Source organism: Chlorocebus sabaeus, chromosome 16 (assembly GCF_047675955.1).
Source record: "Chlorocebus sabaeus isolate Y175 chromosome 16, mChlSab1.0.hap1, whole genome shotgun sequence".
NCBI classification, from domain to species: Eukaryota; Metazoa; Chordata; class Mammalia; order Primates; family Cercopithecidae; genus Chlorocebus; species Chlorocebus sabaeus.
Window position 1 is genome coordinate 75,616,206 of NC_132919.1, and position 17,333 is coordinate 75,633,538.

The following is a 17,333-nucleotide window of genomic DNA, read 5'->3' on the forward strand; positions in this document are numbered from 1 at the left end:
CAGGAGAATGGCGTAAACCCGGGAGGCGGAGCTTGCAGTGAGCTGAGATCCGGCCACTGCACTCCAGCCTGGGCGACAGAGCCAGACTCCGTCTCAAAAAAAAAAAAAAAAATTGGCAACGATACCTATTCCCAGGCTATGGTGTGTGTGTGTGTGTGTGTGTGTGTGTGTGTGTGTGTGTGTAAAACAATTAGTTTTAAAATTTTCAGACAGGGTCTCCCTCTGTTGCCCAGGCTGGAGTGCGGTGGTACTGGTGGGATCACAGCTCACTGTAGCCTCCAACTCCTGGGCTTAAGCAATCCTCCTGCTTCACCCTCCCAAGTAGCTAGGACTACAGGCATGTGCCATCATACCTGGCTAATTTTAAAATTTTTTGTAGAGACAGGGTCTCACTATGTTGCCCAGGCTGGTCTCAAACTTCTGGGATAGAATGATCCTCCTACCTCGGCCTCCCAAAGTGCTGGGATACAGGTTATAGTGAGCTATGATTAAGCAACTTCACTGCAGCCTGGGCAAGATCAAGATCCCATCTCTTAAAAAATTAAAATAAAGTTAATTAGTGTCTGGATATTTCACATTTATATGTTATTTCATATTTCATCTTTAGTTGCAATATCACAAAGAAGTACTGGGATTATCTACCTGTCAAAGGCATATATGGTAAAGTTGGAATACAATGCATCTTTACTGCTAATGGTTATTTGTTTTCAATATAAATAATTGGAGAAAAGGGTCAACAGAAGCTGAAATATTTCATGAAGATTTTCTGTGGACCAAATTATTAAAAAGAAAATTTTAAATGGAATTTAAACATGCTTTCATGTCTCTATTTGTTTATTTATTTTACAGACAGGGACTAATTATGTTGCCCAGGTAGGAGTGCAATGGCTATTCACAAGCACGATCATAGCACACCACAACCTCGAACTCCTGGGTTCAAGTGATCCTCTTGCATCAGCCTCAGGAGTAGCTGGGAACCACAGGCGTGCGCTACCACTCCTGGCTCTCATGTCTCTCTCTTTTATTACCAAAGTAAATGTTCTGTCAAGAAAACTTGGCACCCGAGTTTGTGCTTCCTTGGGTGAATGGCATTCAGCTCCACTTAGTGTAGTGCAGAGGACTAGAGATAGAAAATAGGGAGCTGACATGACCCTCACACTAGTTTGCTGCACAATGTTAGGAAAAATTACCTGACTCCCTAGGCACTGCTTCTCTCCCCTTGTAACATGAAATGAAGAAAACAGAACTAAACCTAGCTCAAAGGACTGTAATAAGGGACAATTCAGGAAATGCTTTGGAAATGCTTCCAAATAAGTTAACTAAGCAATATCAACTTGGAAGAACTGCCACATTTCCTAATAGGTAAAACATCACTAAGAACTGAAAGTGATCTCAGTGTCCACAGTCATATCACCCTGAACATGCCTGATCTTGTCTGAAAGTGAACTCAGTGTAGGGCACATTATAAATAAGACCACCCATTCATCATTTTCAGAGTTCACAATCTAATTTCATTTAAACATTCAACAACAGGAATACCACTGAAATAAAGGCCAAAGATAAATGGGTGCTTCTCGGTCTTCCACCATAGGAGTCCCTCTTGTGGCCTCTGGGAGCACCAGAATCCCTATGAAATAACTGTACTTATTATATCAGGATGAGAATGAGAGTGCCTGAGCCAAAGGCTGAGTGAGGAATGGGGCACTGGGGTACTAGAACCTAGATTTCTATATGGACATCAATTTCATAAATGCCTCTAAATAATATGACAATACTAATTAAACCAATAACAAATAAAATGTACATATGAATTAAAATAAATGTGTTTTTTATAAATATTCCACTGATAGAAGGGAAATAACAGGTCAATGGATAAAATGTGCACCAAAAATGATGTAGCTATGAAAAGTGCTAAGAACTTAGATGAGCTGCAGACATCTTTAAAACCCACACATCCAATACACACCCCCACGCAACCGTCTTGCAACGCTGAATGCTACTAAGTCCACAGAGAGCCTTGGAACAGAAACAAGTCTCACTAGGCATAAGCCCAAGTATGAGAAGCAACACTCAGCACCTGTGGCCAACAGAGAAGTGTGAGAGGAACAGATGGCACACCTGGTTCGATGGTAAAAAACCGATGGCATCAGCAGAACCCAGCAGACGCTTCCCTGTTCAACATCTCCTCGTTTCTAAAGTGTCATCTCACTTCCCATCTAAGTCAAGGCACATCTAAACTTAACCACAGGATTTCTCCTAAGAGAATTTCATATGGGGAAGTGAAGGGAGAGAGAGACCGAGCTGGAACTTGGCCTCGGATTCAACCACAGGATAAGAGACTGCCAAGTGAGGGAAGGCCAACTGGTTTCCAAATCAAGACTGTGAAGACAGGGGTTGGAGCAGCTGGAATGGATTGGGAAGAGAGTGGGAAGCATATGAGAAAAGGCTGGACCCACTGTGGACTCAAAAAAGCTGCAGTAAAGGTTATGGTATTGCCTAATATTGCCAGATGCAGTATTTAGGGGAGATTTTCTTCAGAGAACAGTTTCAAGACTGGCTTTCATTTCCAATAGAAACTAGAATTTTCTACTATTTTTAAGTTTTTCTGAAATGCAAGTCTCTAAGATAGGTGAAGATTCAAACTGTGATCTGTTTACATAACATCTAACCTCATGTAAAACCAACTAAATTCTCATTTCTTCATTCAGGCAACTGAGTATAATCTGTGACCAGTTAAGATCTACACAGAATTCACACTCCAAGTTTATCAGACATAAAAGAACTGCCACATTTTATGTATTTATTATAGATGCTATCACTCTAGCATTTCCTTCTTTTACTTAGTAATTAAAAAGGAGAAGGGATACCAATTTATGCAAACTATATTTTACATATTTAGTGTGGTATTGTAAGAAACTGCCTCCAAAGTTTTCGAATCATTTGCAACTACTCTGTTGCAATACAGAAAGCTGGCTGGGCATGGTGGCTCACGCCTGTAATCCCAGCACTTTGGGAGGCTGAGGGAGGCGGATCGCTTGAGGTCAGGAGTTCAAGACCAGCCTGGCCAACATGGTGGAACCCCATCGCTACTAAAAATACAAGAATTAGCCAGGCCTGGTGGCACACGCCTGTAATCCCAGCTACTTGGGAGGCTAAGGCAGGAGAATCACTGGAATCTGGGAGGCAGAGGCTGCAGTGAGCCAAGGTCATGCCACTGCACTCTAACCTGGGTGACAGAGCAAGACTCCGTCTCAAAAAAAAAAAAAAAAAAGAAAAGAAAGAAAGAAATACAGAAGCCTGCTACTGACAGCTAGGCCTTTTCTGCAAAAGGGCAAGATTCCTAAGGGACTCCCTTCCCTGCTACTCAGGTGGTGATATGCCTTTGAAACTGTCATTAACTCACAGTGTGAGCCTATTATTTGACAGAGCGAGCTGGCAATTGGGGAACAACCGCACCATCCCCCATGATGATACACTGTTTATTATTATCAAGCGGTGCTGCTCAGGAAGTGGTTCCTCAACCACACTATGTGCAGCGAACACTAATGCCCCAGTTGACTGGAGATTTTATTCATTTATTACACCGTGAAGCTTGTATTTCTAAATGTATTCATAACAGCATGAAATGACTAATCGGTATATACTCATTAAGGAAACCACTTTCCAACTCATTCTTGGTTTGGGAATTTTACTTCAAGGCTTCTCCTGTAAACCTGGGAAAAGCTCTTAGATCATTGGTGAGAGGACCTTCCTAACTGACTACAGCTAGCTCTCTGAGCTGAGTTAGAGAGCTTTACATAGCCTTCACCCTAGAAAAAAATGGTTCTCACCTTCCTATTTCACAATTACTCCAGCAAGACAAACCATAGGCCTCAACTCTTGATAAGAATCTAGTTCAAAGAGCAGAAAAGGAAAGCAATGTGCAAACACACATGGCCCTCACACTTAAGAAGCCAGAAAGTATAAAGAACAGATACACATATTTAGCTTGATGTGACAGTTCTTTCAAATGCTATCTGAAAAAAATCCCACAGTGAAAACTCCTGACCCAAGCAACTTAAAACTGACACATACCAAGGTAGCACACAATCTTTGTTTTTCAGAACAGTAAAAAGTGGAAAGCTGAGATGCCCAACAACCTTGAAATCATCAGGTAGCTCAATAAGTCACATAAATAACATTTGTGCAGCACTACTCCACTTGGGGTTTTTTCTTACTCTACATCCCTGATACAATTAAGTCTACCAATACTCATCAGGCCTGGGAACTGCTAGTCTCAGCAGAATATAAGGACTTACCTCGCAGAAGAGGGTAAGCTTGTCATCAGGGAGAAGCCCGTTGGCCTCATCCAAAAGAAAATCTCTACGGATGAATTTCTTGAATCCCCAGTCTTTGCCTTGCACAAACCTATATGCCCGTTGACTCTCTGGGGTGAAAAAAAAAAGTCATATTTAAGGTTACGCAAACACCAGATCAAAGCCACAACTTGTCAGTGTATGAAACTTCTGGATGTGAAACTTAAGAGTTGAACAAAGAGGAGAACATTCACCCATAGCTTTGGTTTCTTCTCCCTTGGCATTCAGGATGGAGAATTTGAATTTTGCCCGAACTTCACTCTTTGGACAGCTGACCAGTAACAGGTAAAGTGACAGGTAATCTTTGCTTTCTTCATCTAGCCCTTTGGGGTTTACTCGCAAACACCTGTCCAAAACAGATAGAAAAAAAAAAAAGTCAAAAGCATCCTTTTTGATAGAACTGGAACATCAGACTCAAGAGAGGGAGATGTTTAAAAAACAAATCCAGGCCTCAAAGAAGAATATAATTCAGTAGAATAACCAGCTGGGAACAACTTTTTTTTCTTTTTTTTTTGAGACGGGGTCTTACTCTGTCGTTCAGGCTAGAGTGCAGTGGTATGATCATGGCTTACTGCAACCTCGATCTCCCTGGTCTCAGGTGATCCTCCCATCCCAGCCTCCTGAGTAGCTGGGACTACAGATGTGCACCACCATGGCCAGCTAATTTTTGTAGAGATGGGGTTTCGCCATATTGCCCAGGCTGGTCTTGAATGCCTGAGCTCAAGCAATCCGTCTGCCTCAGCCTCCCAGAGTGCTGGGATTACAGGAATAAGCAACCACACCCGGCTGGGAACCACTTTTCTAGAGCAAAATGGGTCACCTTTAAAAAAGTAAACAACAGGCTGGGTGCGATGGCTCACCCCTGTAATCTCAGCACTTTGGGAGGCCAAAGCAGGCGCATCACTTGAGGTCAGGAGTTCGAGGCCAGCCTGGCCAACATGGTGAAACCCTGTCTATACTAAAAAAAAATAAAGAAAAAAACTAGCTGGGCGTGGTGGCAGGCACCTGTAATCCCAGCTACTCGGGAGGCTGAGGCAGGAAAATCGCCTGAACCTGGGAGGCAGAGGTTGCAGTGAGATGAGATCGTGCCATTGCACTCCAGCCTGGGTAATAGGAGTGAAACTCCGTCTCAAAAAAGAAAAAAAGAAAAAGAAAAAAAAGAAATGTGTGGGCCAGGCACAGTGGCTCATGCCTGTAATCCCAGCACTTTGGGAGTCCAAGGCGGGCAGATCACTTAAGTTTGAGAACAGCCTGACCAATATGGTCTGAAACCCGGTCTCTACTGAAAATACCAGGTGTGCTGGCAGGCACCTGTAATCCCTGCTTCTCCAGAGGCTGAGGCAGAAGAATCGCTTTAACCCAGAAGGCAGAGGTTGCAGTGAGCCGAGATTGCGCCACTGCACTTCAGCCTGGGCGATAAGAGTGAGACTGTCTCAAAAAAGAAAAAAAAAAGTGTGAATAATCTTTTATAGATAATAATAATATACATAATCTTTTAAAGATATTTTCCCAATCTGGCAATAATATTCTAAGACTAAAATAAAAGATGCAATATGAAGGAAGCACAGACAAAAGTAAATTCTCATTACATAGCACAGAATTCCAGGCCAGACTTCTAAATAGTGTTAGAGATGCCAATCTGTTACGGAGAGATCAAAACAAAATTCAGACAGAATAGGTTCAACTAAGTTGTAAATGTCATTAGTCAAATGCATGGGTTTCAGACACTGCTTCTACCACATGCAATACATAGGTCACATGTATCCTTAGGCCTTGTCTGTATTATTGAACCTCTCTCAAACAGGTGGCCCAATCCAGTGTCTCTCTAGGGAGTGCATATGCCACATACATTACTATACACCTTGCTAATGATGAGGATTTAAATACGATGTCTAAGAATAAACATCTCTCTCAACACTTAGTAGTAAAATGCACGATATATAACCAACAAATACTAAATTAATGAAAAATAACTTTTGGTGGGTTATCAGAGGTCAAAACTGGCGGTTCAGAGACATGTGTTTGGTCTTTGCAGTGGGTATATGGTTGTATCCTCAACTGCCTGCTCCTCAGGCAAGATGACACATAGTCTGTATAAGACTGATCCCCACTCCTCGATCATATTTTCCCTGCTCCAGGGATTAGTTCAGGGAATGCAGACATAAAACAATTGGTGCATGTACAACATATTCCTGGCCACACAGTTCAGCGAAAGCTCAAAGACTTTCGCTGGCATGTAGTAGATTATACCCACTGCTACTGCCAGTCACCCTTCAAGCACAAGAGAAGCTAGACCTGAGATGTCCAAGAGCGTGGAGAGCAGGGCCAGGACAGAGATGGTGTTCTTACTCTAACCACTGGCTTCCTGGATCAAGCTACCTTCAAACCCATCCTATACCCTGTCAATACAGTGACATAAGCAAATAAATCCCCTTTCCTGTTTAAAAGCAGGCAACTTAAAAGAGATTTTTATGTTAAAATCTAGATTTCTTGCTTTTCCTGAAAAATCAGAAAATCTGGCAAGGGTCAGTCCTTACTCATGCATAGCTATAGTTAGCTGGAGCTGAGTAGCCAGCATCTCTTTTAGAACACTCACTAGTTTGCCAAGCAGTCACCAGTCATTCCATTTATGGGTATCATTTATAACACTGGCCTTCTTTATTTATTTGCATTACCCTATAGCTTGAGTTTGCTGATTTCTGATACACTCATTGAATTAATTCAACAAATATTTAGTGAGTACCTATTATGTGCTAGGCACTGGGAAATACAGTAAGAACAAAAGTCCCAGCCCTCATGGAAATTACATTCTTGTCAGTGTCCCATAAAAACAAACAAAACAGACAACTTCAGAAAAATTTTTACAGCTAGACGTATTCTTCCTCACCATTTCAGTTTATCATTGGCTCCTGATGAAAAGGTAGAACTTTTAATGACTTCACCCATTTCCTCCCGGCAAAAGCTAAAGTTATTGATGGTCCACATGTAGGAGAATTTTACTACCTTGATCTGTTGATAGAAAAACAGGAAGGAATTAAACAGGAAGTGGACAACCTGAAGAAAAAGGCTGAAGAGCAGATTATCATTTCCCCTGCCTCCCTCTGCATGATCCTGATAGGAAGATAGCAGTTTTCAGGTTTTTCTCACCTTAGGTTCCTCATCCACATTTTAAGAAATCTCATACTGACCACTAGCTTTTATAACTTTTTTCAGCTGCTGAGAACACTGGATGGAAAGTGAGAGAAACATAGACAGGGAAAACAAAAACAAAAACAAAAAAACCCACCACCACCATGGACAGGGCTGGGAAAGCATATGATAAAACCGTACTTAAAATGGGTCTCTGTTACTAAAATGGTGATGTCACTGTCTGGGGTTGCACATCTCAAACTTGTTTCCCCAACAGAGGAAACTTAGAATACACTTTCATCAAGGGCAATGTAACCAGATCTAGTTTCAAAGATTCCCCCTTTCAACCTCCACTGAAAAACACTAGCCTAGGGAATTTAGATTCCACATGGAAAACTAAGGCACCTGAGGCTAACAAGTACCTTATCTATCTGCTCTTTGGCAGTTATGTTCCAGAGAAAGCAGGAAGTCCAATGTGGAAAAGCAATCCTACTCCTTTCGTCCACCAAATCCTCCCCAGATGGAAGATTCACAGGGTGAAAACGTCAACTTACCTGTGTGTAGCACCAACTCTCAGCTACGGGGCCACTCGACATTTCTGCCGGAGGTGGAGGACTTGGAACCCTTGACATCGCCAGTTTGAAGGTTAAACGAGATTTCCAAAGTCAGGGAGCAAAGATTTCTGTTCCCTCTTCACCCTGGTCAGATCCAAGAGCAAGAAGACTTTATTAAATTATTGAGATACTATCCTAACTATTGTTTGACCTGCTAGAGACTGGAAGTTTGAGTGGCTCCTTACCATTGAGGTCCTAATTTTTTTTTTTTTTTTTTTTTTTTCCCCCTGAGATGGAGTTTCACTCTTGTTGACCAGACTGGAGTGCAATGGTGTGATCTCGGTGTGATCTCGGCTCACTGCAACCTCCACCTTTCCTGGGTTCAAGTGATTCTCCTGCCTAAGCCTCCTAAGCTGGGATTACAGGCATGCACCACCACGCTTGGCTAATTGTGTATTTTTAGTAGAGACAGGGTTTCTCCATATTAGTCAGGCTGGTCTTGAACTCCCGACCTCAGGTGATCCACCCGCCTTGGCCTTCCAAAGTGTTGGGATTACAGGCGTGAGCCACCGTGTCCGGCTGAGGTCCTAAATTTAAATGTTAATGTCAGAGAAGACTATCTAATGTAAAGTAGTCACCTAGTCACAATTATATCACCCTATACCTCTGCACAATACTCAATAACTATATTGCTGAATGAATTTACTCGAAGGGTATTTAAAGTGTATCTATGAAAAGGCTGCCTGGAGAGGAGACAGCATCATTAACACCAGACATAACTTGCCATGGGCTCCTTCCTTTGGGGTACAAATACTCTACTCCTAAAGCAAAATGACCTTGTTACCCTCTCTAAGTTTGCTTCATCTTCTCCTATGCTTCACTGCAAACTTAAGGAGTCTTCTATTCATCAACTCATTGCTAGCTGCTCTCCTGAAGGGGAATATTTTTACACCTTTCTTAGATGTATTCCTTTCTCTGAAGCATTCGTGATCTCTCCCTGCTTACATTCCTGTCACCACTTGATATTTCAGATTCTTCTCCTTGCTCTCTGTTTTGTGATCATTCCTCAGTTTCTTTTACTAGATTATCTTCGTCCACTGTTGCTCCCCATGGTTTAATCCTCAATCATTTTCTCAATCTACATTCTCTTTATGTCAATTTTTTGTTTTTTCATCAGTCAGACATATCTTTATGGCAATTTCATCCATCCCAACAATGTCAAATTTCTACCTTTATACATATGTTTTCCAAATCTCTACAACTCTCACCTCTCTCATAAGCCTCAGACCATTCTCCAATAACTGCTATATATCTCAATGGGGTGTCTCAGTAGCAAATCAAATCCAACTCAAAATTCTTCCCTCCAAAGCCCTTCTAAATACCAAAGTCATTCAAAAAACTGGTGAACTTGGGGATGAGGGAGTAGACTGGGGAGATGTAGGTTCAAGGGATACAAAGTTGCAGATGGGTAAGATTAATCCATCTAGAGAAGATCTACTGTGCAACATGAGGGCTATAGTTAATAATATTGTATTGTATAATGGAAGTTTGCCAGAAGAGATTTTAGGTGCTTTTACCACCTACGCATGCACACGCACACACACGTGCACACGTACGTGCACACACACACATACACACAAAAGGTAACTGTCAGATAATGGATATGTTAATTGGTTTGACTATAGTAATCATTTCACTATGCATATGCAAATCAAAATATTATGTTGCATACCTCAAATATACACAATTTTTACTTTTATTTTTGAGACAGGGTCTCACTTTGTAACCCAGGCTGCAGTACAGTGGCTCGATCTTGGCTCACTACAACCTCTGCCTCCCAGGCTCAAGCAATCCTCAGCCTCCTGAGTAGCTGGGACAACAGGCATGCACCACCATACCACCTTGCTAATTTTTTGTATTTTTTTGTGGAGACAGGGTTCTGCCATGTTGCCCAGGCTGGTCTTGAACTCCCGGACTCAAACAGTATGCCCAACTTGGGCCTCCCAAAGTGCTAGGATTACAGGGATGAGCTACCACGTCTGGCCACAATTTTTTTTAATTGGTGAATTTGGTTACAATTTCTAAGCACCATAAACAAAGACAAAAGACTACCCCCAAAAAAAAAAAAAAAAAAAAAAAAGCTTGTAACGTATGACAAAGGGACTGAATAAAAAATTAATATATAAATTGTTTCTGAAATCAATTGGGTGTATCTAGTACAGTGGAAAATACATGTACCCTAAAACTTACTAATTCCACTTTTAACGATACATGTGCTAGAGCTGTGATTCTGAAGTGTAGAGTGGACCAGAATCTCCTTTTAAACAGATTGCTGGCCCCACCCCCAGAGTTTCTGATTCAGAGATTTGGGATGGGCCCAAGTTTGCATTTCTAACAAGTTCCCAGATAATCCTTTGAGAACTGCTGCCCTAGAGAAACTCTACATGTGGCCACAAAATACAGACAAGGGTTTTCAATGTGGCACCGTTAATAACAGTGAAAAACTAGAAACAAACTAAATATCCTTCAGTAGGGGAATAGATAACTAATTTGTATTATTTCCATATAATGGAAAACTATACTTCAGAATTTAAAATTAATGAACTAGGCTGGGCGCAGTGTTTCACACCTGTAATCCCAGCACTTTGGGAGGCTGAGGCAGGCAGATCACCTGAGGTTGGGAGTTCAGCCTGACCAACATGGAGAAACCCTGTCTCTACTAAAAATGCAAAATTAGCCAGGCGCGGTGGCTCACGCCTGTGATCCCAGCACTTTGGGAGGCCGAGGCTGGCAGATCACGAGGTCAGAAGATCGAGATCATCCTGGCTAACACGGTGAAACCCTGTCTCTGCTAAAAATACAAAAAATTAGCCGGGCGTGGTGGCGGGCGCCTGTAGTCCCAGCTACTCAGGAGGCTGAGACAGGAGAATGGCGTGAACCCGGGAGGCAGAGCTTGCAGTGAGCCAAGACTGCGCCACTGCACTCCAGCCTGGGCGATGAGCAAGACTCCATCTCAAAAAATAAATAAAATAAAATAAAATAAAATAAAATAAAATAAAATAAAATAAAATAAAATAAAATAAAAAATGCAAAATTAGCCGGCTGTGGTGGCGTGCGCCTGCCATCCCAGCTACTCGGGAGGCTGAGGCAGGAGAATCGCTTGAACCCGGGAGGCGGAGGTTGTGGTGGGCCAAGACTGCACCACTGCACTCCAGCCTGGGCAACAAGAGCAAAGCTCCATCTCAAAAAATAAAATAAAATAAAATAAAATAAAAGAACTAGATCTACAGCACCATGGCCATCGAACACAGTGCTAATAAAAAAAGCAAGTTTAGGAATGACATGTACAGTATATTATTTATGCAAATTTAAGGTTTATATATGATGTAGTAAAAGTAAACAACAACAACAACAAAAACCCAGCCTTGACAGCCTATATATCAGTTTCATATTGGGAGAAGGAGGGAGAAGGAGGAGACTGGGAAAATAATGTAAGATACTTCAAGTTTATCTCTTGTGATTCTTTTAAAACAAGGATACAAGGAAAATATGATAATACAAATATCTGTTAATTAGGGATGACAGGTACTTGGGTATAAACTACTTTTTGTAGTGTTCTGCATTAAGGATATTCAACCTTTTGTAGTGTTCTGCATTATTTTTATTGTTTTGATATTGGAGCAATTGTGTAAGGATGTATTCCATTATATCACACATCTCTGGTTTATAATATACAAGGGAGAAATTTCCTGAGCACCTAGTTCGTTTTCAAAGGCCAAACAATATGAATCTTATAACTGATCATGTTGCCCTCCTTGCTTGGCTACTAGGAAATCCTGAGACAAGTTTGTGACTTATCTCTTAAAACTGTAAGCCCATATGCCTGTTTTATATGCTATATTTTATACAGGATCATATGTTCATTCTATAATAGTTTTATTTTCTTAATTATTCCCTTTGATATAATTCTCTCAACTTTTAATCTTTTATATGTTAAGTATTTTTGGAATCTGCCTCAAATCCTTTGCAGAAAGAGGTATAACATGGTGGCTTATGCCTGTAATCCCTGGACTTTGGAAGGCCAAGGCAGGCGGGTCACCTGAGGTCAGGAGTTCAAAACCAGCCTGGCCAACATAGCGAAACCCCATCTCTACTAAAAATACAAAAATAAGCCGGGTGTGACAATGCACACCTGTAATCCCAGCTACCTGGGAGGCTGAGACAGAGAATCGCTAGAACTCAGGAGGTGGAGGTGAAGGTGGAGTTTGCACTGAGCCAAGATGGCGCCATTGTACTCTAGCCTGGGAGACAGAGGGAAAAAAAGAAAAGTAACAACAAATCACACAATAACTCAACTCACAAATATTCACTGATTCACTGACTGCTTAAATAATAAACAAGGAGATTAATAAACTACAAGTGCACCTTCACAGAGTTAATACTCATAAATAGATGCTGTTCCCATGGTCATAAATGCTATCTTACAGGAATTGACCTTTTTTTTTTGTTTTTTGAGACGGAACCTCGCTCTGTGGCCCAGGCTGGAGAGCAGTGGTGATCTTGGCTCACTGCAAGGTCCGCCTTCCAGGTTCATGCCATTCTCCTGCCTCGGCCTCCTGAGTAGCTGGGACTATAAGCGCCCGCCACCATGCCCAGCTAATTTTTGTATTTTTAGTAGAGATGGGGTTTCACCATGTTAGCCAGGATGGTCTCCATCTCCTGACCTCATGATCTGCCGGCCTCGGCCTCCTAAAGTGCTGGGATTACAGGCATGAGCCACCACGCCCGGCCAGGAATTTACAATTAAGGCATCTGTGAAATCACAGATGAAGCTAACATGGTGTGCTATCTCACTTAAGCTAGCAAACTAAGCACTGCAGTGGCATTTGGGCTTCCCTGGCTTGTGTAATTCATGATTCCATGATAACATGAAGAAAAGAGGCCAAATGCTACTGTGGTCACCTCCAAGACAGGCTTGCATTTGATGGAAAACACATTTTCAAAGAACTGTTTTATTTTTCCATTAATGAGTAAGTATAAATTAGCTAGTTTTACAAATCCCAATTATCATTAATGGCCAGAGTGAAATTTCAAAATTCCTACTTTGGGAGAGGGTGCAATGAAGGTTTGATTTTATGTGTTAGTTAAGAACAAAAAATTTGGCTCTGGAGAGGTGGATTATAGGCACAGCTCTACACTGAGTAATCATAAAATACTAATTTGAACTTATTTTGAGGTTAAAAAAACTTCAAACTTATCTAACAATGAACAATTTATGAATTACCTAAGCCCAGGGAAAGGCCAAATTTTAATAATCAGTTTATTTTAATGCCTTAATTGTTGCTACTGATCCTTGGTTCATTATTATAACCAGAAAAAAGAAAATACTACTTTGATCTTGACCATTTTTTCCCAGCTTTTTTGCTTCTGACTTATTTTGTAGCTACATCTTTTCCTTTCTTCTAATTTTTAAAAATCTCTAACCCCACAGCCAGTAGAACTGGAGAATCTGTCTCAAACTCTGAGGAGCTCTAACCACACAACCTGCTGTGAAGGAAATTGACTAGGACAGCACAAGTCTAATTAATTTCACTCATAGCAGGAACCATGGGCAAAGTGTTCATCAGCAAAGTAGTCTAGTGCTACATGAACTCTTTAGCACTTCATGCCAACCGCTGCAGATGACCAGCAGAAAAAAATTTTAGAAAAGAGGAGATCTACCTGAGGGTTAGAGTTTGAGAACCTCTGCAGTAGACAACTAAAGCCAAAATATATTGCTCCTGCCTTCAAACAAGTTAAGACAGTCTGTCTGCATTCTCTATTGAGAAATTTATTTTCCAAAGCTTACCAAACTTTCTAGTACGCTCAAACTCTGAGGCTGAACATACACCACCATTTATTTTCCTGCTTACTCTATTAAATTCTGACCTGTGAGAACAGACCTCTTCGAGTTACATTAAAAAATACACTTTAAAATATCTCTGTCAACTGTAAATCTGCTTAATTTCCAATGAAGGTAGTATCAGCTAACAACTAATAAAAATCTCTAATGGAATGCTTCCTAGTGGGTATTATAAGACCATGAAGTCATTAACCAGTTTTGATGTGATTCAAGTCAACAATATAATTTCTAACTAGAATATTAAACTTTGGAGGACAGACAGAAGGACAAACAAAAATGTATTACAGGTTGAGCATCCCTGCTCTGAAAAGTTCCAAAATCCAAAAGTTTTTGAGCACTGACATGACATGCTCATTGGAACACTTTGGATTTCAGATTAGGAATGTTGAACCAGTAAGTATGCAACAAAACTATTCCAAAAAATCTGGAAAAATCTGAAATCCAAAACACTCTGGTCCCAAGCATTTCAGATAAGGGGATATTCAACCTGTAATGCTGTCGTGATGCATAGATAATGCTTTCAACTGAACCTAGGGTGCATTTCTTTTCTGCCTTCTTTTATACTTATGAACACTTCTGCTGACTCCTGTAGACTTTAAGCTCCTTAAACAGAAGCTGCAACTGTTTTATCTATCCCTTACCACCTAGCACAGCCTGCCTGGAACTCAAGGCATTCAGTACAAATACTCTGATGACGGCCAGGCGTGGTGGCTCACGTGTGTAATCCCAGTACTTTGGGAGCCCGAGGTGGGCGGATCACGAGGTCAGGAGTTCGAGACCAGTCTGATCAACATAGTGAAACCCCATCTCTACTAAAAACACAAAAATTAGCCAGGCGTGGTGACACGTGCCTGTAGTCCCAGCTACTCAAAAGGCTGAGGCAGGAGAATCGCTTGAACCTGGGAGGCGGAGGTTGCAGAGAGCCGAGTTGGTGCCACTGCACTCCAGCCTGCGACACGGCGAGACTCCATCTCAAAAAAAAAAAAACAAAACTCTGATGACTGAAACACTCATCCAGTTGCATTCAAGTTCATTAAGTTTTCTGGTTTTTTTTCACATATCTCTAAAACAGCCCTTTGAACAATGCTGAGTATATCAGATTTGCAATGTAATGAGAATAATTTGTTATTTCAGATAAATTATATTACAAAGCCAAAAACTCCCAAGCCTGGTACCTCTAATCCCGGTCCTGGTAAAAGTGAGTTTTCATCCAGTATCAAGTATATATTTATTCTACAAGAGGACAAAGCTTTGTTATAATTTCATTTTGAAAACAAAAATCAGTAACTAATCTGAACTAAACTCTTACATAATCAGAATTCTTTCAAGATAGAAGAGAAATTCCCTGTACAATAAAGGAAAATGCCCCAATAGTTTATTTTGCAGTATTTACAGAGCTAGGCTGGAACACCCTCTGAAAAGTGTTACATAGACAGCTTGTGCAGTCACTTTTTAAATCTTTCACTTATTTCCCATGAGCATTTCTCCATCATCAGTCGAATCTACTTATCCAGAGAATTAAAAAAAAATCAACCAGTTAACAGAGAGAGAAGCATGAATCTCATACATGATATCTATGACTTAGCCTTACTTATATCCATCAGTTTTAAAATGACAGGAACAAGATTGTGAAGACATTAGACTGAATCATGAAACTGTTGTTTTATATGACAAAAATAGTTGAATATCAGCAATTTCATGTGGTTCAACATAATACACAGCATATACAAGCTAGATGGCTGGGAACATACTTCTTGCCAGAGAATGGTCTGTTAGGGACTTTTAAAAAGCCTAATTCTGTTTTCTTCTGGTTTAAAGCTTTGCACAGTTTCCAAGTAAAGAAAACCCCAGTGTTGTAACTATTTTCAACCCGAGATGTTTGCATTTTCCAAAACAGAAGATGCCAAAAAGATTAATGACAACCGAACAAAAACAAAAACAAAAAAACTACAAGATTTTTGTATACTCATTTTTGAGAAACTAATGTGTCCTAAAAGGAGCCTTTGGTTTCTTCTGTTATAGTGTGCTCAATCATATATAGCCCAGGAGGTAATCTTTTATTTCTCATTACCCCAAGGGTAGTTATTAAAGGTCATACTGACTTCTATTGTTGCAAGGTTTACATGACTTTTGAATATTTGTTATGAGTAAACTTTCTGCAGTTCAATCTAGTCCAACAAAATACTAAATACACTTAAAAATTTTTTACAGACACTGCTTAAAACAAAACTCAGGGTTTCAGACAGACCTCAATCAGCAAAGGAAAGACTGAAGTTCTCTTATGTCTTTTATCAAGTTCACGCTTTGTAAAACTTTACAAATTAAGGATGCCTGTTTTTCTGTTGTCGTTGTTTTCTTTCTTTTAAAATTTTTTAAAAAAAAATTTGTAGGCCGGGCGCGGTGGCTCAAGCCTGTAATCCCAGTACTTTGGGAGGCCGACACGGGTGGATCACGAGGTCAGGAGATCGAGACTATACTGGCTAACACGGTGAAGCCCCGTCTCTACTAAAAAAATACAAAAAACTAGCTGGGCGAGGTGGCGGGCGCCTGTAGTCCCAGCTACTCGGGAGGCTGAGGCAGGAGAATGGCGTAAACCCGGGAGGCGGAGCTTGCAGATCCGGCCACTGCACTCCAGACTGGGTGACAGAGCGAGACTCCGTCTCAAAAAAAAAAAAAAAAAGAAAGAAAAAAATTTGTAGAGACAGGGTCTTGCTATGTTGCCTTGACTGGTCTCAAACTCTTGGCCTCAGGCAATCCTCCTGCCTTGGCTTCTCAAAGCACTGGGATTATAGGCATGAACCACTGTGCCCAGCCTGTTTTCATTTTTTAAATTCTTAAACATTGCACCTACAGGGAGATTACTAAGTGAATCTAGAGATCAAGAAGAAAAAAGTCAACAACAGTCTTACAGAAAAATGGGCAAAGAACAACCAACGGTGTACAGAAATGGAAATACCCAGTGGTTCTTAAATATATGAAAAGATGTTCAACTCTCATTCAAGATAAAAATGCAAATTAAATCACACATTGATTCACCCACTGAATTGGCAAAGATCAAAATGTTTGATAACACTTACCCAGGGTAAAGACAACATTTCTGGTTGGAGTATAAATTGTTACAATCTCTGTGAAGGGCAATGTCTATCAAAGTAAAAAATGCACATCCCCTTTAATCCAGCAATTTCACTTCTAGAAATGTATCCCTACTGATACGTTTTAAATGACAAATATAAAAGGTTTTTCACTGTGGGACTATATATAAACACATGAAAATGGAAATAACCTAAAAGTTCATCAACAGTGGATTAAATAAACTATGATACAAATAATGTAATAATACACATCTCTTAAAAAAATAAGGAAACTCTATTTTTTAATAGAAAATGTATATTT

The 17,333-nt window shown here is 40.6% G+C and overlaps 1 protein-coding gene across 4 annotated transcripts in view; it reads right to left on the minus strand.

The window, feature by feature from the left end:
- SPOP (speckle type BTB/POZ protein) overlaps positions 1–17,333 on the minus strand; it is an 83,060-nt gene that overhangs the window by 16,259 nt on the left and 49,468 nt on the right. For 3 of the 4 annotated variants that reach the window (XM_008013068.3, XM_008013065.3, XM_008013067.3), the window contains 4 exons: positions 8,039–8,182; positions 7,243–7,364; positions 4,550–4,701; positions 4,299–4,426 (listed from right to left, as the gene is read on the minus strand). In XM_008013068.3, coding sequence (XP_008011259.1) covers positions 4,299–4,426; positions 4,550–4,701; positions 7,243–7,364; positions 8,039–8,116 — 480 coding nt within the window. In that variant the 5' untranslated portion in view covers positions 8,117–8,182. Of the gene's footprint in view, positions 1–4,298; positions 4,427–4,549; positions 4,702–7,242; positions 7,365–8,038; positions 8,183–15,115; positions 15,135–17,333 lie in introns of those variants that run through there. The other variant, XM_037993497.2, reaches the window with a different exon arrangement.